Genomic DNA, 25,012 nt, shown 5'->3' with positions numbered 1-25,012 from the left:
GCCCCACCTGGATGATCCACCAGTACACTCCCCACACACCAGCTCCCAGTGGGGAGGAGAGCCAGTGATGAAGCCAGTTCATAGATGGGGATTATTAGGAGACCATGACTGTTAAGGGCAGGGGGGAATTTGGCCAGGACCCCGGTATTTCGCTGTGTTCGAGAAAAGCCCTGGGATTTTTAATGACCACAGAGAGTCAGGACGTCGGTTTTACGGTCCTTTTTAAAATAGTGTCACCGGAGCATTAGGACCCACACAGACCCAGACCACAGGGTGAGCGCCCCCTACTGGCCTAACTGATGCCCCATCCACCCAGGTACTGACAAGGATCACATCTGCTGAGCTCCAGTGAGTTGCAGGGTGATATGGCTGCTGGCTATATTTTCTGATATAGATCCGATTATCTGCCCTTTTAAGAGAGCGGGTGTGCAAAATGCAGTTGCTTATCTAATCCCGATTTCCTGTCAAAATGGATTGCTGAAAATATGTCCCTCAGGTCCTATGCATCACGGCCCATTTCACACTTCATTGTCATTTGTTCACAATTCAGTGTAATTAAGCAGGCGTGTCATTATTTCACTTAGTCGTATACTGGTGTTTGCTCGTAATAAAGTGTAATGGGAATAATTATGTAGCCCTTAATTCCAGACTTGTTCCTTCGAGTCCTTCCACGCTCCGTTTATGCCCATTGATGGCTCCAGTGGGAATGTTGGTATGGGCACTTTTTCCGGAAATCAGACAGCCTTTGTGGTACAATTTGGTTAGAGATTGTTACGCAAATCATGAACATGTTGTACCTCCTCCCCTTGCTATATAGAAACCCGAGACGAAGCGTGTATTGTCTTCGTATTCAACATCCTGGCCGGCCGCTGTAACACAATATTCCTCAGTATAAAAGTACAGTTACGGTACTTTTGGATAAAAGTGTCAGGAAACCGTGAGTATTCCTGACACAGTTGTAATTTTTGCTCACCGCTTCCTTGACAAATCGTACATATAGATAATGTTAACGGCTAGTTTTAATGATCTTTATTCTGGTTATCACGGTACAGATGTGGTGTACTGGATACCCTTCTTTAGAGGCGAGGAGCAGCGCGTCTTATTTAAAACAAAGTTTTAGTAATCCATCTCTATCTTCAAATATCTTGTCGCTTATTTAATTAGATCCCTTTTTAGTAATAACAAGTGCCATACAGGCGGGCTTAGATATGAACAGTTCCAGGAATTAACGAGGAGTTAGTTTGCAGCCTTCAACCAAGAAAAATATTGCTCTTCTTTCCAGTAAGAAGCGTTAAGGCTAATACTGCAAGACAGAGTAAAAATAAAGTTAACGAACGAAATTCCTATCTCAAAATTGGGGAAGGCAGGCCACTGACCCTGGCCTACTGGTTATATTAATTTAACGACGTAGGGGAAACGACTTTGAATATATCTCACGCTCGTTAACTTATCAAAATGCATGAAAGTATAAACAGAATACTTTAGACTCACGGGATTATCTTTAGACACGTAAAATCGATAAATTACGCATTCACGATGCGTTTAATGTCTAAAGTACAGAGAGACGAGTATCAACAGGTGATCATAATGTGCGCACGTCTCAAGTCATTTCTACTTTGTCTGGTGATTAAAAATACGTATTAGTTGGGTTTTTTTAATGGCAAACGGCTGGTAGCCCCACAGGGAAGATGTAATACACATAAACAGAATAAAATCAACTTCAAAAACAACAACAACAACAACAATAAAAAATTAAACTGAGACGGGGTGTTGGGATTGCGGTGACGCGTTGCCGAGGCAACCTCTTCGCCTGAGACCCAGCCCCCGCCGGGTGACGTCACGGCCCCGAAGCCCGGCCGGGAAAGCCCTGTGCACGCGGGCATTGTGAACACAAACAGGGTCCCGCGCGGCTGGAAGCGGCCGGAGTTCTTGTGCTGGGCACAGTAAGTACAAAACACGAATTAATCGGCATCCGGGCCGTCATAAGCCTCCGGAAAAAGAGTGAGGTGTAGAAGGGGTGTTTTTTTTTTTAGAAAAAGAAAAGAAGGCACGATCAGAGGGCGCATCTTTAGTTTTTGAGCAAAGGGGATGGAAAAAAAACGTGTTTCCTGTTCTGCTGCCTTTCGTTAATAACGATGGGGGAGGTTTGTCATTTTACAATTAAAAGCGGTCAACGGTTTGTTTGTTTTTTAATTGCAATGCCATTTTATTTTTTTTTAAAAGAGACTTTTCTTAGTGAACGGTTAAGAAAAAACCCCGCCGCTCTCTTGGACTCCTCCAGCCGGGAGTAATTTAAACCCGCTTGTGGCGGTCGAATATAAAAACACAGCAAACGTGGGGCATTGCCGGTTGGTGTTTCCTCACCCCGTGAAACCGGGGCGCCGGGAGAGGACGGGCCGGGATCCCGGGGATTATCCCGCCGGGCGGGAGGGGACCACCTGTCAGTGCCGGGGGCAGCGCTACATCTCGTTAGCACGCCTTCCTTTGAGCGGAGGAGTGTTTTTCCTCTATTGTTTGCTTTTTCCTGCAAGTCTTGGTCTCTCCGGCTGCCCGCCTGGACTCGGACTCGGACTCGGCACCGAGTTACCAGAGAACACGTCTCCCTCCTCCTCCGTGCGGCGTGCAACGGGGGATTTCATATTCGTGCTGAAATATTCGCATTTTCCCAAATTAGAGATCACGGAGTAAAAAACAAAAACAAAACAAATCCCACTACTTTCCCGCTGAACGCTACTGAGCAGGAAAACGAGATGGTGTCCCCCGGATCGCTGCGTGGAATTCGCGTCGTGCTGAGCCAGGTGGGACAGCGGTCAGTTTGCAGGCAGGAAGTTCATCTTGGCTGCTTTCCTTCCTTGTAGGGAGAAACTCTTGACAGCGTTTGCAGCGCAGGGGAATTCTCGTGAGTCACTTCCAAGCAGCCCGTTCGCTTCCGGTCAGTACTGCCGGGCAGTGTGGAGTATTTACGAGGTCCAGAGCACATGGGGGACACGTGTGTGCAACTCCTCGTGTGTGCGAGCGAAGAAGGGGGAAGAAAAACGAGGAACGGGCGCCGCTGGCCACATACATCAAGAAATGAGCAACCTTTCTGCGTTTAAGCTCATGAGAGGAGTAGGCGCAGGGCTGGGTGTAACAATCGAGAAAGAACTGGCCGATAAGTCAAGTCCTTTGCCTGTGAGAGGAGAACGCTGGTCATTTGAACGAGCTTCAATGCAGAAGCTTCTGTTAGAGTTTGACTTGTATGTAGTTACGCTCAAATCGCCCAGAGATTTTTGTTATTTTTATTGACTTGAGAAGTTAAAGGAAAAGTGCCGTTTGGTGATGGTAAGCCTAACTTTCATCAACAGTTGGCTGCTTGGTAACTTTTGAATGTACACAAGAAGTTTCTGAAAGAAACGAAACTGTCATCAGCACAGCTTTGACGTCTTGCGCCGTGCTTTTGAGTGCTGCACGAGCTTGTGTGTGGCAGGTCATGGAAGGAAACACAGGGTCTATAAGATCATGGGGTTTCCAGAAGGATTCTGGTTTCTGTAACCCAAGGTGCAGACGGGACTCGTCCAGAGAACTCGAACGCTGGAGTGTCTGCAGCTTCTCTGCCTAGCCCGGCTCATAATAACCTAAATCCGCTTGTTATTGGCTTGATTGGGACACTTTTACCATTTTCTCCTGCGGCCACACCTGTCCTGCAGAAGCGGGGCTGGACCATAATGATCGAGCAGGACGTGTGTCTGGGACAGATCCTGCTGCTCTGGCGTCAGTCCGGACCAGAGCGAACAGGTGCGTTCTGGGAATGAAGGCAGCATCCTGGGCTGACCACAGGACTGACTTCTGGGAGCCAGAATTTCCTGGCTGACCCCTGAGAGGCACTGTACCACCGCACACCGCTCGAGACCCACTGCTGTGGATGTGCCACACCTCACGCAGCTTTGGGGGTGCTTGGGTTGGCGCTGCTGTCTTGTCTTTCCTTACCCCAGTCCAGCAGGGTGGGCGCGAGTCTCCCCTTAACCGCCACTTCCTGATCGCTCGGGAACAGCTGTGCATCGAGGATCTCCGCAGGTGCTCTGTGAGCTCTGGTCTCTTAGAGACTCTTCGTCGATTTCCTAACCGCTTTGTCCCGTCCAGGGGCTGGGGCCTATCCCAGCAAGCAGCGGGCGCGAGGCAGGGTACGCCCTGGGTAGGACGCCAGTCCAGCGCGGGGCAGGCACACAGGCAAAGACACGCACACACTCCCACCAGGGCCAGTCGACCTCCCAGCTGGTCTGCGGACAGCAGGAGGATGCCCAGAAAATCCCTGGAGTTCTCGGGGGCCAGTGCTGTCCAGTCCTGACCGCTGTCCAGAGTGGCAGCAGTCACCGCTTGGGGTCTTCCAGCATGGATCTGCGAGGGGCGCCCCGTCTGCCCCTCGGGCTGTGTGTTGGCAGGAGGGGTTCACTGCTGCCGGTGGTGGGATGCCCGCTGATCTTTGCCCTCCCCCCCCCCCCTGCAGGAGGCGGGTCTCGGCTCCAGAGCAGCGGACGACGACGATGAAGAGAGAGGTCGCGGCGGCCGTCTTGTTCCTGACCCGGCTGATCCGGAAGGCGGAGAAGCTGGAGAAGGAGAAGGTGGAGGAGCTGGCGGGGCGCCTGACCGAGGCCCTGCAGGAGAAGTACCGAGGCCACTGGTACCCCGATAATCCCAGCAGGGGCCAGGCCTACAGGTGTGGCAGGCGGGCGGGGCTCTGGCAGATCGCGCGGGCCGAGGGCGGAGGGCTGCAGGACAGAATCTCTGACAACACTTATACACCCAGATCACACAGGATTTTGATCCACAAACATGCAAATTGAATGTGAGATATCTGTACGTGTATGAAGTCGGTAAGAATGTCGTAGAAATCTTTGTAACTTGCTTTTGTTGCTGGGCTTTAAGTCGCGAATAACAACCCACGACTGTGTGCCCATTGGCTCAGTTTCATGGACCACCGGAAGCTGTTTATTGGGTTGTTGTCCATTGGCACCTCATCCGAGCTCAGCTGAACCCTCTGGAGTCTGTGTTCCACGTGCTTTGAAAAGATCTCGCGGATAAAGAGATCGGAGGCGGGTTCAGAATAATTAAGACGTGATCAACTTTCTCTCTTCAAGACCATGACGTTCTCCCCGCCGCCGTGAGAGACCGGAGCTCCAGAGCTGTTGAATTTGTTTTTTATTCGGTGGGTGTTTGTTTGTAGCCGGTCCGGAGGTTTTCCTCAAACCTCGAAGAAGGGGGGAAAAAAAACACCGAAGGACAACAGTGGTCTGGTATGGAGGAGCGGCGCCAGGTTAATCACAAGGAATTGACACGGAACAGGAAAGGTGCCGCTTCCTGACAAGAGGGGGGCTTCTGATCCCGTCCTTGTGCGTGTTGGAAACAGGAGGGATCGTGCCCCCTGCTCCGCCAGCTGTGTTCCCGGTCTTGTCCGGTGGGAGGAGTCACGGGTCCTGTGCTCTTGCCCCGGCAGGTGTCTGCGGGTGAGCAGGTGTCAGCCGGAGCCCGAGCTGCAGCGAGCCTGCTGGGAGACTGGGGTGCACTACAGGGACCTGGGGCTGCCGAGGGAGCTCACCCTGTGGGTGGACCCTGGGGAGGTCTGCTGCAGGTGAGCTGGCACGCGCCCTCCCCTCTCCTCCCTTCACCTCCCCTCCCTCCCCTCTCTCTCTCTCTCCTCCCTTCACACCTCCCCTCTCTCCCCTCCCTTCACCTCACTTCTCCCCTCTTCACCTCCCCTCCTCTCTCTCTCTCTCTCCTCCCTTCACCTCCCCTCCCCTCTCTCTCTCTCTCTCCTCCCTTCACCTCCCCTCCCTTCTCTCTCTCTCTCTCCTCCCTTCACCTCCCTTCCTCTCTCTCTCTCTCCTCCCTTCACCTCCCCTCCTCTCTCTCCTCCCTTCACCTCCCCTCCTCTCTCTCTCTCCTCCCTTCACCTCCCCTCCTCTCTCTCTCTCCTCCCTTCACCTCCCCTCCCCTCTCCTCTCTCTCCTCCCTTCACCTCCCCTCCCCTCTCTCTCTCTCCTCCCTTCACCTCACCTCCCCTCTCTCTCTCTCTCCTCCCTTCACCTCCCCTCCCCTCTCTCTCTCTCTCTCTCCTCCCTTCACCTCCCCTCCCCTCTCTCTCTCTCCTCCCTTCACCTCACCTCCCCTCTCTCTCTCTCTCCTCCCTTCACCTCCCCTCCCCTCTCTCTCTCTCTCCTCCCTTCACCTCCCCTCCCCTCTCTCTCTCTCTCCTCCCTTCACCTCCCCTCCCCTCTCTCTCTCTCTCTCCTCCCTTCACCTTACCTCTCCTCCCTCCCCTCTCTCTCCCTCCTCCCTCCCCTCTCTCTCTCTCCTCCCTCCCCTCTCTCTCTCTCCTCCCTTCACCTCCCCTCCCCTCTCCCCTCTCTCTCCTCCCTTCACCTCCCCTCCCTTCACCTCACCTCACCTCTCTCCCCTCCCCTCTACTCCCTTCACCTCACCTCTCCTCTCTTCCCTCTCTCTCCTCCCTACACCTCACCTCCCCTCTCCTCACTCTCCACCTCCTCTCACTCTCCCCCCTGCTCTCCTCTCCCCTCTCCTGCCCGTTGTGTCTGCAGCTGTTTCTCTTGGCGCCGATGTGTGACGACACCTTCCTGCTCCGCAGGTTCGGGGAGAAGAGCCACGCCTTCACCGTGGCGACCTTCTCCGGCGCCGGCGAGGAGGACGCGAGGAAGGACGTGGCCCGGACGGTGGCGAGCGCGGTGGAGAGGGTGACGTCCGACTACCACTCGGGCTCTTCCTCGGACGAAGACAGCAGCAGCAGAGACGCCCCGCCGGCGCCCCCCTTCCCCCTCCTCCGCCCAGTCTACCAGGTACCGCTGGGTCCAGCTTGTGTGTCCACCCTCCTGTCCACTTGTCCACTCGCCCGTCCCTTTTTTAGCTTTCTAGACCCAGGGTCTGCCAGCAGGCAGTGGGACAGGGCAGGGTACACACCGGACAGGACCCCAGTCCTTTGTCAACACTGTCACTGAGTACTTTTTAACCTGGGAAACAAAGTCATTCGTCCCCAGTAACTTTTAAGGTCCATCTTGAACACGTTGGAGACGGGCTGTGCCAGTCCAGGCAGGTCCACCTCTAGTCACTGTAATGACTAAAGTAATGCGATGTACACAAAATACAGGTCGAGCTGCAGGCATTTCACCGCAGAAATGTTCCAGCGTGATCTGCACGCAGAGTTAACAAGTAGTATTTGTCAGCAAAACCCTCTCGAAATCGAGAGCAATATGTCTGTTGGATTAAAAGAGATGTATTCACAGGCCTGCTCGCTTATAGAGTCATCATGCCGCAGCGCAAGTTTTGTTGCCTCGATGTAAATCGCAGAACACGGCACTGCGCACACCTGGACAGCTCTTCTATTTCGTGATGTAAATGGGGGGGGTTTTACGAGTTACTGTGTCCATTTCGCTGTCCCTGGGGTCTGAAACGCACTCATCGACGCTGACTCTTTCTCACCCCAGAATAAGGGAGCTGCAGCGCTGTTTCCCTGCCACTGAGCCGACAGGCTGCTGGGCTGGAGGCTTTGCGGGTCCCAGCCTGTGTGCAGAGGCTGGAGGTTGGAGGTTGCTCTGGAAACGTGTGTAGGAGCCTAGAAGGAGTTTGAATTGAGCCCTTAGTTTTGCTCTGTCGCGGGTGCGATGATTTAAGGGGTGGAGGAGTTGGGGACCCACCCCGCAGGCTAGTTGGCGTGCCCCTCCTGCCCACCCGCTGAACGACGCCTTGCCTGTTTTGCAGGTGCCCAACTTCCTGTGCCAGCCGGCGCCGGCCTGGCGCCCCCTGCCCAGGAGGGGGGGCAGCCCGTTCGAAGGCCAGAGCTTCCCTCGGCCGCGGTCCGGCTGCCCAACCCCGGGCAGGGGGGCCTGGCCGTCTCACGGGGGGCGCCGGGCCCTGGCCGGGCCTCGAGGGGGACAGGCCTGCTGGGGCCACGCCCGCTGACCGCCGCCCTGGACCAGCCTCCTCGGAGAGTATCTTTTTTAGGACGTTTTTTTATTTTAAGTATTTAAGCTCTTTGCACTTTAGATATGTAATTGTCATTAAGAATATAAGTGCATGCGTGTGTCAGTGTATTTATATATACACACAGGGAAAAACACTTTGTTTAGGTTGAAAATGCCTGGATATTGTTTTAAATACTGGAGAGAGATGTACTGTATTTATATATTAATAGGGATCAGTATATATTATTAATAGAATCAGTGTTGTTCACAGATTGTTTGATCTGTTGTTCAGCAGTTTGTTTACATGATCAAATGTTTGTATTTATTCACACTATGATCTGATAGATTTTGTCTTGTACAGACAGGTTAAATTAAGGGAACTTGAATTTTTACAGTAAGCTTAAATAAACGTACCAGACACAAAACCCGTTTCTGCTTGCTGTGGATTTTCAGGGGGTTGGGGAAATCGCATGGGAGAAACAGGGCAGTGATTTCGGAAGAGAGGGGAGGCTGCTTTCTTGTTCTGTGGCAGCAGTTGAAGCAAGACTGGGGTCCTGCTCTGTGCTCTCGGCTTCCAGGGCAGGGTCAGGATTGTCTGGGCCCTGAGCGAGCAATAACTCGTTCACATTTTCAAGACCATAGGTTGTAAAGGGGTCTGAGATGGGGTTTGGGCTACGCAGGTTAAAATAAGCACATTAACATCAACTCTTTAGATCACAAGGCCAGTGTTTTATTAGTGTATTTAAATTGGTAGCAAAAATGAGAGATTGAAAGTTAGAAAGTCTAAACTTCAGTATTACCACAAAAGGTATTTAACGGCAGTACAGATTGCACAATACAACAAATCCACACAGGGGAAGATGCATGCGAAAAAGCAACACGTAGTGCACATACTGTATGTAATTCTTCCGTGCTCTTTCTGCCTGGTTTCATTAAATAATACATTTTTACATGCAACGCATTATTTATTACATGTGTTCTGTAAAGGACAGGCCCCTCTGGAGGTTCGGATACAGATAGGTTTTCACTGTGAGTGTAGAGGCTGTGTAAGAGTGCACTTTCGTGTCCGGACAGCAGAGGGCGCCCTCTTGTCGTTAGGGGGTTCGGAAGGCGTCGATGTTCTCTTCGACACCCATGGAAAAGTGCTGCTCAGTGCAGTATATGTGTCCCGTAGGAGCAACTTCCCTGACGCAGCTCCGCCGTTGGGACTAATTTTCACCGTCTCATAAAAATATCAAATCATAAAAGTATTAAAAATGATTTGTAAAAATTACCCTAGTTCGAAAATACTACTCCTCTCAAGGCATTGGAACTCACATGGCAGTGCATAATTTTGCAGCCTCCGGTGTTCAACGCACTGGTTTCTATAGTCTATTTTAGTCTCTCATTTCAGCCAGTCTACCTGTTTTACGGTTTAAAAATGAGAAGTCATCCTACATCTGTTCTCACTGGCATGATATCGGCAGAAAGGTAGTGGGTGTCTTTGTACCTGACACACTCCTCTGGCAGTGAGGACAGATCGCTTTATTGTAGTGGAGGATATAAAAATGTGAGTCGGGGATTTTTTTTTTTTTAGGGTTGCTTTTCTCCAAATACAAATACCAGCCGTGAAACTGCACTACTGCTTTAAAATCGCCCGCTTTGAGAGATTTCTCACTAGAGCCTGCAACTATAGAACTGTTTTACATTTAAAAACAAAACACTAACCAATTTTTCCAATCGAAAAAATAAATCTCTTCAATAGTGTCTCATGTTCCAAGGCGTGAAATACGACGAGCGCGTCTTTCTCGTGGGGTTGTCTCTGCAGGGCTGAAAGGCTCACTGGGGACCCGGCTGGCTTCACACAACAGACAGGCTGCTACTAATGGGAGCTGACTGGTTCTGGGGGGAAAAAAAGGAAAGACGGGGAATGGTTATAAAACATCTGCAGGCGTTCTTGTTTAAACAGCAGGGACGCGGAAACGGAGAAACCGGCAAGGTCACGCTTTGATGCTGGAAAAACAATCCTCCTTTTGTGAAGAAGAACAGAGAAGAACAAGTTTCGTTGGTTAACACCAACGAAACTTGCCCTTTTTTTCAGATGTGAGCATATGACATTTTTTTTTGGTATTTGTAAAACACACAACGGAAATGTTTTTTTTTTTTCTTCAGTAAGATGTTTGCAGCTGTAGTGAATTCCCGGACCGTGCTTTCAGCTACACTGACCCCCCAGCTGTAACAGTAACTTTCTAACTTTTTTAAGGGGCCTTGGAGGAGCTGTCGTTTCGGCGCAGAGACCATGACACATCCCCGCGGTGCCTTTGCGCTGGGCACGCCTGAGTTAGTCCCTGCCGAGCTGTCGGGTATCGATCAAGAATCCCTCCCGTCATTCAGGTGCCTTGAATCGGTTTTGAATCACTTTGCTTTATCGCCGTATCCACGGGTCTTTTTTTTTTTTAAACAGGTCACAGGTGCTTCTCACTGCAATATGATTTGTGTAACGGTCTGCAGGAGAGTTCAAACTTTCACTTTTGTGGCAACTGCTTTTTCGGTGAGCGAACTCACTTTGGAAAATGAGCACACGGAAGGCACGCTGTCTCCAGACCTCGATGAAACAAATAGGAAACGCAGACCCGTGTGCGCCTTTCTCCAACTCGGTGGAAGTATGCACATCCTCCATTTCAACACTAGAGGGAGACAGAGTACAGCTGTCCTGCACCAAGGCGGGGCGACCCGAGTACCTTATTTTCTCATACCGATTATGGGAATTTGATCCTGAGCGCATGAAGTTGTAAAATTAATGAGTGCGGAGAACTCAGCACTTCAGGGCCAATGGTGCTGGAACACAAGCCTGACAGATGTGTCATATACAGGACATCTAGTGCAGGAATATACGTCAACAGCGTGGATGTTTCGTATAAATAACTGGTTTCGTGTGTATATTTACAACCAAACAGCACTAAGGACAAGAGAGAGAGAGAGAGACCTCAGGTCTGAGATGATAAGCGCTACGGAAGAACCGTGGTGAGTCAGCTGTCAGCTTAGCTATTGCTTCAGCAAAGTCTGTTTACAGGCAACATTCCTGGTTCACAAACTGGTATTTCCAGTCTGTCTGGTACCGTCACCTTGCCGGACAGGCAGCGCAGGTGCGGCGGCGAGCGGAGGCGAGGAGCAGCTGACGGGTTTTTAAATCTCGCCTTGCTCCGTCATCCAAAAGGCCCGTTTTTTTTTTTTTTTTTTTGCTCTGTCTCTCTTGATAGGGAGACTCGCCCCCGAGTCGAACAGGTCAAGAACGGCGTTCTGACCATTTCTGAGCACTCACACCAACAATACGAGTCACCTCCCAACTTGTTCCGCCACGGCAGTGACGTAATGCCAATTACCGGCTTTGCGGGCTGGACCTGTGGTGACGTCACAGCCGGGCACCGCGGCTGGGTCAAGTTCGAAACACCCCGGGCAGCGCGCCGCCGCCTCTGCCTCGCCTGGCTTTTCTCGACTCGCCTCCCTCGCAACAAACATCTACCAGCGCCAGACAAGGAGCATTTCACCCTCTGCCAAGTGCACATGAGGTGGAAAAAACCAGTGCAGCCTTCCTCGAGCGGAGTAAGCTCTACAGCCTTTAAAGTACGAGAGGCACTTGCTTGATCCGTTTTCAAACTGAGTGCCGATTCATTCCTCACGTTAACCACACCACCTAAGGCACAATCCGGTCTGAAGGTTAAAGAAACGTATTTGTTGCTGCATGTAAAACACGACTAATCCCACTAGTTTCCCCCTTATCTTATCTATAACCTGCCCGGAACCTACATACCCGCTGGCGAGAACAACAATTAGAAAACCAGGCTCCTGCCCTGCGGCCACGCAACTATTTCTCCTGCAATGGATGAGAGGGCAGAGCGCCAGGATAGTTTGTTTTTTTTTCCTTAGAAGTCTCCCATCCCGGGAGTGCGCAGGTCCGCTCTCGCTCAGTTATCAAGATGCCAAAATATGAATCAGGTCATCGGGGCGTCTCGAGAAAAAAAAACTCTCTTGAGTTTTTCGACTTTCGACTTGTGTAATCCAGCACCTTATTAATAAACCTTTGGGCCACTATGCATTTCCGGATTCCATTTTTATTATGCAGGCTCTTCGCTCCAGTGATCCCATGTTACCAATAAAAATATGACGCGGTTTTTGGCCATTTTTATCCTTTGAAGACATTCTTCCAAACTAGCATGATTTCTTCTGGGTACGAGGAGTCATCCTGCTGGAGGTCAATAAAGACTCTCAGCCCTGGGACTTGATAACAGGAACTTAAATGAGCACTTAATGCAGTACACGTCAGTGACTAGAAAGAGCTCTTTCACTCGCGTCATCCACACGATCTGCAAGCCGGTCAAACCATAACAAGGGAGGAACGGAGAGACGGCCACAGCTCTGTTTACACACTCTTCTGTCTACTGTGTAGGTCCAGCAGGCTGAATACAGGGGGCGTTTGTGTGCATCAGGCATTGCCAACAAGCTGGGTTCAGCCAAGAGTCTTGTGGAGTGCATTCTCCATTTCAGTCTGAGTCTGAGAATAGGCTGCCAGGCCAATCTAGTGCATGCCCATCCCTGGATGGCGAAGCTATTACTGCCCGTCCTGGACAGGAGAAGGAAAACTGGCCCCGATTCTAGGAAACGGCGTCTCCCTGACACTTGACTCGAGGTGACCGCCGTGGTCCGATTCAGCCTCGGGTCACGAAAAGCCAGCCGTCTCCCACCCCTGTGATGCTCATCTCTACGTCGGTACAAAAGATTGTGCATTAGTCTGAAATGACAGTGGCCCACACCCAGGCTCGCCCTGCTGTCTGACTGCTCTGTCATTTACAGTCAGCTTCCAACAGCACTAATCTGATTCCCCCCCCCCAGGGAGCGGAATTGATTGGAGAGCTGTGAAGCCAAGAGGACTCGTCCCCCACCCACCCCCAGCGCCACCCACTCCTCCAAGCAGCACAGGCCTGCATGCTGTGGCCCCAAGGGATTCAGTCTGGATTATGGGCACATGGTGTGGACAGCTCTTGACATTGAGAAGTTTGCACTAATTGCCTGCATGAAAACAGCTCGAGGTTCAGTTGGCTGCGCCGCAGGCCCTGGGAACTTCAGGAGACAATAGCTCAATGAGACGGAGATGCGTCTCACTTACGAATCCCCAGTCAAGTTAAACAAAGCATGCTCTCCCATCGCGCTGAGGGAGACCTGTCCCACGACACAACTCCTGATCTAAAACAAAAACGGAATAGAGTATTTTTTAGCATCACTGAGATTGGAACCATAGTACTGGATACTACAGGGAAAAGAGCATGGTTATCACTGAAGTTCCCAAAAATGCAACTCATTCACTATAGGTTCTCTTCAAAGCGTGCAAAGATGCTGAAGCACTATGCATTGTATTTGGTGCAATTTGTGTGCACCCATAAACAGCACAAAAGAAGAACACATGAAGATAGGGAAACACATGGATTGTCATTTAAAATGTTCAGAAAACATTCTTGCTTCAAAGATTGTGTGCTGATTGTTCACAAAAGCACCATTTTCTTTGCAGTTAAATACAACCCACTGTGAGGCTGAAAGCTTGCCGAATTTGCTTGGGAAGACATCATTATACAGAATGTGACCTGCCCTGGGAAAGTCTGTAACAATATTTGCCTGAGATGCTTGTTTCTCAATGCCATATTTAGATAAATTGTTGGAAATACATTTGTGTTACAGCTTATTTACCTCCAGCTTAATTAAAGCCTCTCAGTCAGTGGTTTCTAAATCATAGCTCTCGTGACAGCGGTCTTTTTGGAGCTAGGTTTCCTCTCTCTCACTGGCACGTAGTTCTCAGCTTAAGGAGTGTCTGCCCAGAGTGACGCGATTAATAACCTCTGCAGCTCCTTCTGAAAGGCCCAGCCTGCCTGTGGAAAACAGCGCCATCACAGCTGCCTCTTAACTCTTTGTCTTGTGGGGCAGAAAGGATGCGAGTGCCCCGCCTGCACTAAACCCTCTCAGAAGCCCCCCAGCTTCTGCCTGCTGAGACCGAGCACCAGCTTGAACTGCGTGCAGTGGGGAAGGTGCTCTCTGGACTATGAGGGTGTGTGCGCCGAGTTCTTGCTGGGGAATATTAATGGCTGATAAGTCTTTATTGTACACCTATCAGGGCTTACTAGACTTGGCCAGACCACCCATAGACACTGAAGCCTGGAAGTCAAAGTAACACCACAGTGGTGGGCTACTACCAGTTTACATGGGTTTGCTCTGTGGGCTGTGAACAAACCACTACATTTAATTCAGATGTGACCAGCTGGATTCAGATTCCTGTCCACAGAGGGGGAAAGGAATCATGCACAGGCCTGGAGAACACAAATCCATTCCCAGTGGCTTGCAGAATTTCATCCCACCTAATTGTTCTCGAATTGACTAAACTGAATCATTTTAAGACTCTTCCAGAGATCCTAGGTTACCTGTACACGTCCCTGCACTGCCACCCTTGACTGCCGTTTAGTACTCCTACAACAGGAGAAGCCAGCACCCCTAGTGTCTTCAAAACAACAGGCTAGAAATGAAATTGATTTCTAGGATTTTGGAAAACTTACTTGAATTAACATGGAACAGTAAAAGGAATTTCAACTCGATACCAAGTGAACCAACTTAACAGAATTGCACACTAGGTCAATAATTGTTGCCGACAATTAAAAAGAACAGTAAACAGTAATAAAAGTTAGACTGAAGTAGCAGAGAGGGTCCTTTTGTTACAGGACTGCACAAACAAGAGATAAATTATCCAGAGCTGGTCATGTATAGAGCCAGCTCAGTCTGTATACAACTCGATAAGGTTGCCAGGGAAACTGTGAGCACGAGCCAATCAGCACTCAGTAGTTCAGTCCTTGGAAACAATTAATAAATTAAACAGGCGACATGCAGAGGTAAGAGCTGAAAAACCCCAGGTGCTTTCGGAGGGAGCGTCACTTTGCTTTTTTTTTTCAAAAACTAAGGCAGGAGGCAGATTTTTTCCTTCTGCTCACAGCTTTCTGAAGCTCCCCAGGTAGGATTCAAACACACACGCTTTTGCATCACTCCAGTAATACGTCAGGACAGTTTCCAAAAATGGCCCCGTGAACCGCACCAAATATTTGAGAAACTGCTTTGTGCAAGAGCTTTTCGGGCATCGCTGAAATAGGAGAAAAAAAAAACGATTTGCAACAGCAAGGTCAGAGCTGCAGATGTCCCTTCCATGTGAACGCAGACTTAAACGTTTCGAAAGACAAGCAGACTTTGAAGAAAGGGCTGTGTTCCAGCCGAGTCCAGCCCCAGAGCAGCTTGGAGATGCGCTCGCGGTTTGGCTGCATGGAGACGGCTCTGATGTTGGGGAGGTCAAATACACGGTACTTTCACAAGGACCAAGATCCTGCCTTTCTGTGGTCACCAAAATTTACTCTTTTCTCGAAAAGAGTAGGGCTCCTCTGCCGGTGTCCTGGCTTAATTTCCCCCTGGCCTTCACCAGTCGTGGCCTCCTAATAATCCCCTTCTCTGAACTGGCTTCATCACTTTGTTCTGCTCCCCACCGAGAGCCGGTGTGTGGGGAGCGGACTGGCGCACTTTGACTGCTGTTGCATCATCCAGGTGGGGCTGCACACTGGTGGTGGTGGAGGGGAACCCCCATTGTCTGTAAAGCTCTGTGAGTGGAGCGTCCAGAAAAGTGCTTTATAAGTGTAAGGAATTAGGATGCTTTGCAAACCCAGGCTGATTCAGCAGAAGGGGAGGAGCAGTGAACAGGTGCACACAGAGTCCAACAGAGGCACAGACAGGAGGATGGGACAAAGAGAAGCCAGAAAAAGAACCCAAAACATTGAAGTGTTATTTTCCATTTAATAGATTTTATTTAAAAATACACAAAATGCACAAAGGAAAGAAATAGCAGTAGCAGTGGATTTACACAAAGTGCACATCAAAAAAGTACAATATTAGTACACTAGCATAAACTACACCACCATGAAATTTTTAGAAAAGCAAAGGACTATACAATTTCTAAGTCTACACTTTTTTTACACATTAATTTTTGCAGGTGCATGCTCATTGAACTACCAATCAGACCCATTTTAAAGGGAAATAATGCATTTCTCTGGACCAGAGGGAGAGGAGGTACACTGACAAGATTCTACATTTGCTGTCTGACCACACCAGGTCAATAGCAGAAGCCTGACCTAGCTGCAGTGGGAAAAGGAGTCAGGGTCTCTCTTCAGTTCTGCTACACTTTGCTGTTGTGACCCCTGGCTGACTGGTGGCCACACTTCAGAAATACTGTCTAGACATACCAACAAGCAACGTCAAACCAGCTGTGGAGCCCTTAGTTTAGGGTTAGCCCTAATTTAACTTATGGATACTTCTCACAAGGATCCAGTAAGCCACCCAAGGGCACTCTAACTGCAAAATCCACAATCACAGGCAGCAGAGGTCTCAAATCACAGACATGAATATCAATTTCATGCAATCTGGAAAAAACCCTGTACAGCAGTTTATATTGGTCTGGAACAGACTGCAGAATTCAACCAATAAATGTCAGTGACTTCCCTCCTTTTTCTAATGTTAAAAAATAATTATCCGAAAAAGATTTTTAAAAATCTTCTGAACAAAGCATTGCAAACACTATTCACATTATAAAATTTATTGCTGATCTGGTCACAAAACCATTCAGTTGTGGAGCAACTTTAAACCAATAATATACACATTTTTCAGACACATTTACAAAAAAAAAATAACATCAGAAAATGTGTTTGCAGTCAATAACAAATGGGAAATTTAATAGCATGCAAAAATCAAATCAATCAACAGAAGAACAGAGCTTGACATTTGTAGCTATGTACAAAACTGGGGAAAACAAAGGCTTCTAATGTATCAAAAGGGAGAGACTTGAGAAAAGAGATTTTCAGTCAGGTAGTTAAAGGGGTGGGCAGCAGTTACAGTGTCAAGCCCAACAGTTTCAGCCAGTTGGCCCAGTGCCACCACATCCCCAGTGTGAAAAAGCAGAACACCAGAAGAGAACAGGTCAGAAGAGCAGCACTTGTGTCTTGGTCAGTTTCAAAGGCATCTGTCATGGGCTAAATACCCCTGTATGTGCCAGAGAGGACCTGGGAAAGAGTAGGCACTGAAGCTATTGCTGAATCATCTCCGTGTACCACACAGGAAAGCACATAACCAAGGCACAGGTAGCGCTGGGATGACCACTGTCACTGCGCCATTTTACTGTATCTGACTGTGGACTCTGTACACTCCAGAATGGCTGCTGATAATATGACACACAGAATATAAATTGCTGTCAAAGAGTGCAGTGGAGGTGCTGATTCAGAGCTCAGTGTACACATCAAAGTGAAAAGAAATAGAAAATAAAACATTTGCTGTGATGAGACTAAGGGCGAGGGGGCTCCAATACCTATTTAGAAATAATAAGGACTCAAGTCGACTTTATGAAGACCAGTCCATGACTCCTACAGTAGACGCCATATCAATTAATACCCATTCAGTTATCCTGAATGTTAAAAAGTAACATGCCCTGCCACATTTCTTGGCTAACGGGATGTCTATCAAACAATTTTGAGCAGGGAAGCCTCTCTAGGGAGGGAGATAGCTTTCATTCAGAAAGATTAGGCCCTCAAAGGAAAAACATTAAAACATCCACGTAGTCATGAATGTTTTTAAATTGTATGTATAGCGTTATGTAGGATTCCGTTTCCCTTACATCTTGTGTAAAAGACAAGAAATGCATGGACAGTTTAAATAGCTAGATTTGCTTCCTTGTCTTGGGGATATATTTGATGAAAGAGGCCCTGCTTGGCTGAAATGTTCCATGGCAGAGATGGACCCCACCACCACTATAACGGCTCTGTACACCCCCTTCATGGTGGTTGTTCTCCCACAGCTCTCTGGGTACAAGTAGAGTCATCCTTTCCATCGGCAAAAGTGCCAGAAACCCCAGTGAACCCTGGACCCTTCAGCTCAGCCGAACTGCCTTTTACCACCTTCACCCCCCCCGCTGCTGCCCGAAGTGGTTGTTAAAGGTTATTGGCCAAGTTCAAAGTCAAGACACCTGCCGCCTGTTCAGCACAAATAACCAGCTCAAGACAGCAGAGGCACACGCCCCTGACAGAGGCAACACAAATGGCCGAGTAAAAAAAAAAAACGAAGAAAAACGAGAAGCGTTTTTTAAAGCAGAGCGTTAGTGAAGCGAGTGAAGCCCAGCCGCTCCCCACGAACCCTAATGCCTTCACTCGTGGTCGTCGGAGACCTACTTCATGTGACCGCAAACATTAAGTTCCGGCTGCTTTCCAGTGAGTGGTCATTCCTACAGCTTGGAACTTCAACACACCATGCTTCCTTATGTCAGTGGAATTAAATATTTTAAAACACGACACAAGACAGATTCCCCATTACCTTCAAGACAGAAGCAGCCTTAATAAAATTAAAAAAAAAAACATTCTGCATTCGATTACAGACAATAAAATGTTCTCTTCTTACTTTGAGTTTATAGTTATTTATAACATTTCCAGTGAAACTACTGGCACCCTTGTAAAAAGCTCCGTTCTTATTGGGTGATCATAAAGAAGGCTTTAAAAACAGCTGGGTTAAACATGAAAACCCGTCATATGTTGGTATGCTCACAAAGCAAGAGCTCATGAAAAAGGTAAGGAGTTTGTGTGCACTGGTGTGTGGAAAATGTGGGGAGGAGTTAAGACGATCAGGCGCCCGATTAAGTCCAAGCACTCCTGTCCGTGTCCGTTCACATGTGATTATATACAGACAAATGCTTGCAGAAAAGAAAAGCTCGGCCAGGTGTTCAGAATTGCACGAATGGCATGTAAGTCTTTCATAAATTCAGCCAAATCGTTGTCTTTTCTCTGGAGGTAACACGTTTGGTGTGAAGAGTATTGAGACACGTTCGGAAGCGCCGGCGCGCGCGTAGCCGCATCCGACCCGCCCGGCCGCGGGTTCCGGGTGCGCGGCCGCCCCGCGGGTTGCTACACGATGGAGCCGTCCCTGGTCTGCGCCGGGACCATGACGGCCACGGCGCCCATGCGGCTCAGGTTGGGCGCAGCTACCTTGGCCGGGGGCGGCATGGGCACGTGGCTGGGCGGCCGCTCGTACTCCTCGGTGGGGATCTGGTCGTACTGCCCCTTGAGGGCGTACTCGTGCAGGTTCGAGGGCGACATGGAGCCCAGGGAGGAGCGCTGGCTGCTCATGGCGGTGAAGCTGCGCGCGGTGGAGGCGCGGCTCTTGGGAGGGGGCACGTCTTCCCTGCGGGACAGAGGCGGAGAAAGGGAGACGAGGTCAGGCGGAGCAGGAGCTGGCGAGCCCGGGGAAGTGGGTGTGGACCCGATATCTCACTGCCGCGCTGGGGGGCTTCATCACCGTGACAAGCGTTGCAGAAGTCAATCAGCACGTGTTCAGGCCCAGCGTCGAATAACAGATACGAACACAGAATAAAATACTGGGAACATGCTGTCGGGAGCCGTACAGATTGATACAAAACAACAATTTAGAGTTAAAAACGAGCTGGGAATAACGTTTAGTAGCAGAGTGTTGCATCTCATCCTCATAGTCGTGTCTTTGTAGCCAGGAGGCTAAAATAACAAGGATTTGGGTTTAGTCTGACAATTAGCAAAGACCCCCAAAAAATGCACAAGTAATTAGCAGAGAAAATCCATTCCACACCCGAATAAAAAAAGGGAATAAACTGCCTGGGAGTGCGACAGGCAGCCCGCAGAGGAGCGCGCTCATTTGCTCTAATCCTCTTTGTCACACTCTGAATGAACTTCTGTTGTGCACCCAGAGACTTTTGTCAGACATGCAAGGTCTGCTCTTTTAGCACGTTTGTGGGCACGGACCAACGTGAATCGACAGAACAAACAATCCCAAACTGATTACCGAAGGCTTTTTTTTTTTATAACTGCTGATGTCAGAAGAAACCGTTTTGAATCTCTCTCCTAAGCAACCCCCCCACTTCCCCATCCCCCCCCGCCAGTCTTGGGGAACTGCTCTGTTACAAACCACAGAGGGAAAAAAAAAAAGTCAAACCACACCCGGGATTCCAGCACCCTTCTGAGGACCAAAACCGGACGGGTGGCCTCTAACTTCCTGGTCAGACGTGCTTACACTGAGTAATGTCATTCTAATCCGCTGATGCCAACCAATGCATTCCTAGAGCTTGCCAAACCTCCCCAGGTAAGGGGAAAAAAATGCACGGTGTGGTACACTGGGAGAAAAGGCTGCCAGATCTCCAATGTGGTGGTTACGCTGAAGACCTACATCACACACACACCCTGTGATTAATGCCTTGCTACATCAGCAGAGCTCCTGAAAGCAAGGCCCAGGTTTTCAGTCCCTAACCGCTGCACGTTACACGAGACGTCTGCTTCAGGAGAGACAGACAGACACACACACACACAGAGACAGACAGACACACACACACACACACACACACACACACACACACACACAGAGACAGACAGACACACACACACACACACAGAGACAGACAGACACACACACACACACACAGAGACAGACAGACACACACACACACAGAGACAGACAGACACACACACACAGAGACAGAGACAGACAGACACACACACACAGAGACAGAGACAGACAGACACACACACACAGAGACAGAGACAGACAGACACACACACACAGAGACAGAGACAGACAGACACACACACACAGAGACAGAGACAGACAGACACACACACAGAGACAGAGACAGACAGACACACACACAGAGACAGAGACAGACAGACAGACACACACAGAGACAGACAGACAGACAGACACACACACACACAGAGACAGACAGACAGACAGACACACACACACACAGAGACAGACAGACAGACACACACACACAGAGACAGACAGACAGACACACACACACAGAGACAGACAGACACACACACACACACAGAGACAGAGACACACACACACACACAGAGACAGACAGACACACACACACACACACAGAGACAGACAGACACACACACACACACACAGAGACAGACAGACACACACACACACAGAGACAGACAGACAGACACACACACAGAGACAGACAGACAGACACACACACAGAGACAGACAGACAGACACACACACAGAGACAGACAGACAGACACACACAGAGACAGACAGACACACACACACAGAGACAGACAGGCGCTAAGGGCCGTACCTGATCTCATAGGAGGTCTCCTTCTCGTACTTCTTCTTGCCGCGCACGCGGCAGCAGCAGAAGAGGATGATGGCGATGAGGATGAGCGCCAGGAGGACTCCTATCACCGCCCCGGCGATGATGCCGGCGGTGTTGGGGGCTGCGGGTTCGAGAGAGAGAGCACAGGATCACTTCGGCGCCGAAACGGAGGCTCAAAAATACCCCCGTTCAGAGGCGGCACCTCTCCGCGACAGGAGGGGGATTTGTGAAGGGGGTTGACGCGTTATAACGCTCTTGGACAGAAAGGCAAAACCGCATGCGAGGTCTTGGTTTTTTGCAGCGCGGGAGAAAAGTGGGCCCAGTGTTGAGATGCTGCCTGTTGGTTTCTCCCCAACAGGGTGGCAAATGACAGCCGCACTGAGCACCAGCGTGCAGCAACACCCAGCTGTGCTTGCAGGGTACATTTTCTATGGCATTTAATGCCTTTTTTTATAGGATTCAGGTTTCTCCAATGATGCCATTTAGTTATTTACAGCAAAAACCTAAAACTACTGCTAGAGAGAATCCAGGCTTGGCGATATAAAACTGTAATAAAGTACTTATTTCAGTGCAGTTCATTAGATTCATAGAAAATTGTGTCCTTTAAAAATACAACAGTTTTTTTTTTTACTTGTAAAAGAATAAAGCTAGCCATCACAAAACAGTGAATCTGGCCATTGCGAAAATCAGACTCTGGTGCCTCGATCTGTATTGGACTAAAGGCTGGCTAGTGACCTGGCTTTGACAAGCCGAAAAAACGGGGACCTGCACACCACTGCAACAGAAAAAACAGATTCCAGATCACTGGCACGTGAATCTGGCTCCAGTGTCATCTACTCGTCAGTAAATGGGCTATTTGCTTTCGGGAAACATTCCACATGCAGTAAACAGCAATCTGAAAGGCAAACGCGCTTCCAGCATATCAGGACTGCCACATATAGAGGCAGGGCTTCAGGGCTCCGGTACACAGGGCAGAAAATGAGAAGTGGTTTGGAGACCCAGCACACAACAGATGGCCTTTGTGGAAGAGCCGCAGCCCTCGCGCGTGCTGGGGAGGAGGTGCACACTCACGAGGCACGACTTTGAGGTGGACGAAGCAGTCGTCCTTGCCCACCCGGTTCTCCGCGAGGCAGCGGTAGGTCCCCGAGACGCTGGCCGACACGTTCTTCACGCTCATGGTCCCGCCCACGCGGTCTGCGGAGAGAGGAACACGACCCCCCCCTCCCGTCAAAACCGCAGCGGCAGGAAGGGGCTGCCCCTCACCGCCGCGCCGCGGACTTCCTTCCTCTCTCTCCGGCGCGGCGCCGGGGGCTCGAGCAAGGCGGCCACGCCAAACCACGGCCACGCCATGGGAGAGCAGCCACGTTCTTAAGGGTCGACAGACAGATGAAAGACACGCACACCTGGGTTTCATTCACTGGGCCTGAAGCACGACCTACAAAAGCCACACTGACTCACGCACGAGGCTAAGGGAAAGGGGGGAAAAAGGGTACAAGGGAATCTCAAGCCCACTGGTGGGTTGATAACGTGGCGACAGGCTTTCATCCCAGTTTCGTTTTTTAAAAAATGAGGATCGCCACCGCGTGACTCGGAGCTCCGAGCACCCCTCGGAAAAAAAAAGATCGGAGATCTTGAGCTTGGACAAATCCTGGCAAACTGGGAGAAAGTAGATTTGCCAGGCCAGGCCAGCAAGGAGCCGGAGAGGGGGGGGCAGGCAGGGCAGGTACCTAGCACGGCGTTGGCGGGCAGCAGCTTGTTCTCGTTGGTCCTCTCCCAGTTGTACTGCAGGGGCTTGGTGCCCTCCGCCGACGTGCACTTCAGGGTGACGTCCTTCCCCTCCTGGGGCGAGCCCTCGATATAGCACCGCGGCTTGGATGGCTTCACTGGAGCGGAAACAAAAAGCTTGATTGCACCACACCCCCCCTCTGGAAGAGGGCCCCGAAAGGGCTTTAACATTTTGTGCAACGCGGTGTTTCATTTATTCCCACGAGACCATTAGAACGAACTAAAAACGAGACGGAAACTAGATCAGAGCGATGGGAGAAACTTCACAAGCCCTGCGTTTAACTGCACTAGCAGTAACTGACCACCACCCTCTCCCAGCTGTTACGAGGGCAGCAGATAGCCTCAGCCGGACAGTCTCCAGGTGACATTTTTTTAAATGACGAGTAGGAGAAGGGGCCGTTCAGTCCATTTAGTTAAACCGCTAATCAGTGCCTGACTGATCTGAGGGTCTCAGCCAGCCGTATCGTGAGAGAAGCCAGGGTATCGGCTTTGATAACACCGCTGGTTAGCTTATTAAACACGGCCACGACCCTTCGGGCGCAGTGCTCCTGCTCATGGCTTTAAAGGCACTATTTTTATTTACGTCTCTGTGTCAATATCGCTGGAGCTGTTTTTACAAAACCGGGCTGCACTGGGAGGACATCCAAACCTTTGCACGGAATCAGAATACAAAAAAAAAAAAGAATAGGGACAAGAGTCTTATTTGCTGTTTAACTAAAAAAACAGACCAAGGGACTTTTTGCATGAATGCAGGAAAAGGAGGAAATTAAAGCAAAACCGAAATCTAAACCAAGTCAATGTGTAACCCGAGAGGGCCGTGCCCTGCTCCGAGGCCAGGAAGGATCCCAGCCACATCTTTATGACGGGAATCCTGCCTGTTCAGAGTGCAGACCTTTTAAACCCCCATGAGTTTACATCATTGTTTGGTTTTGCTGGTTGTAAAAACAAGCCTCTATGTCCCTCCACCGTACAGACCTGCAGCTTAACAGCAAAAACATGTGGATTAACACAGGGCCGATTGTACTGTGGCATTTGCAGGGGGCAGGCAGTGTACGGACAGTAATTCAATAGTTAAGGTCAAAACTTTAAATATGGTTGATGGAAACTTGAGAGAAACCAAACGGTTTTATACTGCAGGGTTAAGGGGCGTAGAACAGAACACCCTCTCTTTATTTCATCTTACAGTGGTGCTTTGCTTCCCTCTAATGCGGAAATGAATGTTTTCCACTTATACAACCCCTTCATTTTTGGAGCTGACACAGTACTGTAGGCAGGCACTGATAATTATCACTCCCAAAACACCCTGCTACAAAAGCTGTGCTCATTGGGCACCATAGTTCAGGAACTCTAATCATATAGTATTCTGGGGCCAGTGAGGTGTTAATTTAATTACAGCATTTTTGATAGCCTTGGATTAAAAATGCTCTCCGTATAACCAGGGAACCGGAGTGCTTTACACAAGCTGCTGTAGCACCAGAGCAGTGACTGCGGAGATGGCATGTAGGTTGATCTCCAGCTATTCATTTCACTGCCCGTCTTCTTACTGAAACTGACAACAACAAGGGGCTAGAAATATGCTCCGAGTTGATGCGTATCTCTCTGTGTGGCCTTGTGTACATACCCTGAGCTATGTCACCCAGCAAGGAGAGTTTCCTGCAAAATATGCAAAGCAGGCAAGCTGTCACCTATCGAGAGTGTCTTGTCAGTCTGCTATGTTTTTCCTTTCGTGCTGATCAGCATTGAAAACCGTGTGCTGGCACACAGGTCCAGAGCTTTCATATTCCATTCACATCCAGGGCTCCAAAGCAAATCTGACTGTAGCGACTTATTTCTCCCGGCACCTCTTAAATGATAAACTATGAAAGAAAACCCATTTTTAACTTTACAGTCTCACGTTTGCTTGTATCCTAGCAAGTTCATGTAAATAAGCCTTATATATGCAATGCTTAGAAGTCAAATATATATCTAACTGGTTAACGTACGCAAATATGTACTGCTTACATTTCATAAAACCTACAGAATATAAAAAATGACTGCAAATACTTCATCAAATCTG

At 49.5% G+C, this 25,012-nt stretch overlaps 2 protein-coding genes across 4 annotated transcripts in view; one reads left to right on the top strand and one right to left on the bottom strand.

Annotated features, from left to right (window-relative positions):
* The first annotated feature begins 1,837 nt into the window (after positions 1–1,837).
* On the top strand, positions 1,838–8,374 carry btg3 (BTG anti-proliferation factor 3). 2 transcript variants are annotated; one of them, XM_088638865.1, is made up of 6 exons: positions 1,855–1,943; positions 2,859–3,774; positions 4,484–4,693; positions 5,471–5,605; positions 6,620–6,827; positions 7,747–8,374. In XM_088638865.1, the coding sequence occupies exons 3-6, from the start codon at positions 4,521–4,523 to the stop codon at positions 7,945–7,947; spliced, it is 717 nt and encodes a 238-aa protein (XP_088494991.1). In that variant the 5' UTR covers positions 1,855–1,943; positions 2,859–3,774; positions 4,484–4,520; the 3' UTR covers positions 7,948–8,374. The 2 variants fall into 2 exon arrangements, with proteins under 2 accessions (XP_088494989.1, XP_088494991.1); XM_088638863.1 differs by lacking the exon at positions 2,859–3,774 and having other exon boundaries at positions 1,838–1,943.
* Positions 8,375–8,657: 283 nt separating this feature from the next.
* The window catches only part of cxadr (CXADR Ig-like cell adhesion molecule), a 47,858-nt gene continuing 31,503 nt past the window's right edge, over positions 8,658–25,012 (bottom strand). Inside the window, exons 4-8 of one of the 2 annotated variants that reach the window (XM_088638857.1) lie at positions 22,899–23,054; positions 22,243–22,365; positions 21,154–21,292; positions 19,022–19,217; positions 8,658–9,830 (exon numbers count right to left, since the gene is read on the bottom strand). In XM_088638857.1, coding sequence (XP_088494983.1) covers positions 9,789–9,830; positions 19,022–19,217; positions 21,154–21,292; positions 22,243–22,365; positions 22,899–23,054 — 656 coding nt within the window. In that variant the 3' untranslated portion in view covers positions 8,658–9,788. Of the gene's footprint in view, positions 9,831–15,785; positions 19,218–21,153; positions 21,293–22,242; positions 22,366–22,898; positions 23,055–25,012 lie in introns of those variants that run through there. The other variant, XM_088638856.1, reaches the window with a different exon arrangement.

Source organism: Lepisosteus platostomus, chromosome 7, assembly GCF_059453375.1.
Source record: "Lepisosteus platostomus isolate fLepPlt1 chromosome 7, fLepPlt1.hap1, whole genome shotgun sequence".
Taxonomy (NCBI): domain Eukaryota; kingdom Metazoa; phylum Chordata; class Actinopteri; order Semionotiformes; family Lepisosteidae; genus Lepisosteus; species Lepisosteus platostomus.
The sequence above is the reverse complement of the archived record's forward strand: the minus strand, read 5'-3'. Positions and strand labels throughout refer to the sequence as shown.

Coding starts and splice junctions, on each gene's coding strand:
- btg3 (XM_088638863.1), top strand. CDS start 4,521: ATGAAGAGAGAGGTCGCGGCGGCCGTCTTGTTCCTGACCCGGCTGATC. Junction 4,694..5,470: donor AGCAGGGGCCAGGCCTACAG/GTGTGGCAGGCG, acceptor TTGCCCCGGCAG/GTGTCTGCGGGTGAGCAGGT. Junction 5,606..6,619: donor CCTGGGGAGGTCTGCTGCAG/GTGAGCTGGCAC, acceptor CCTGCTCCGCAG/GTTCGGGGAGAAGAGCCACG.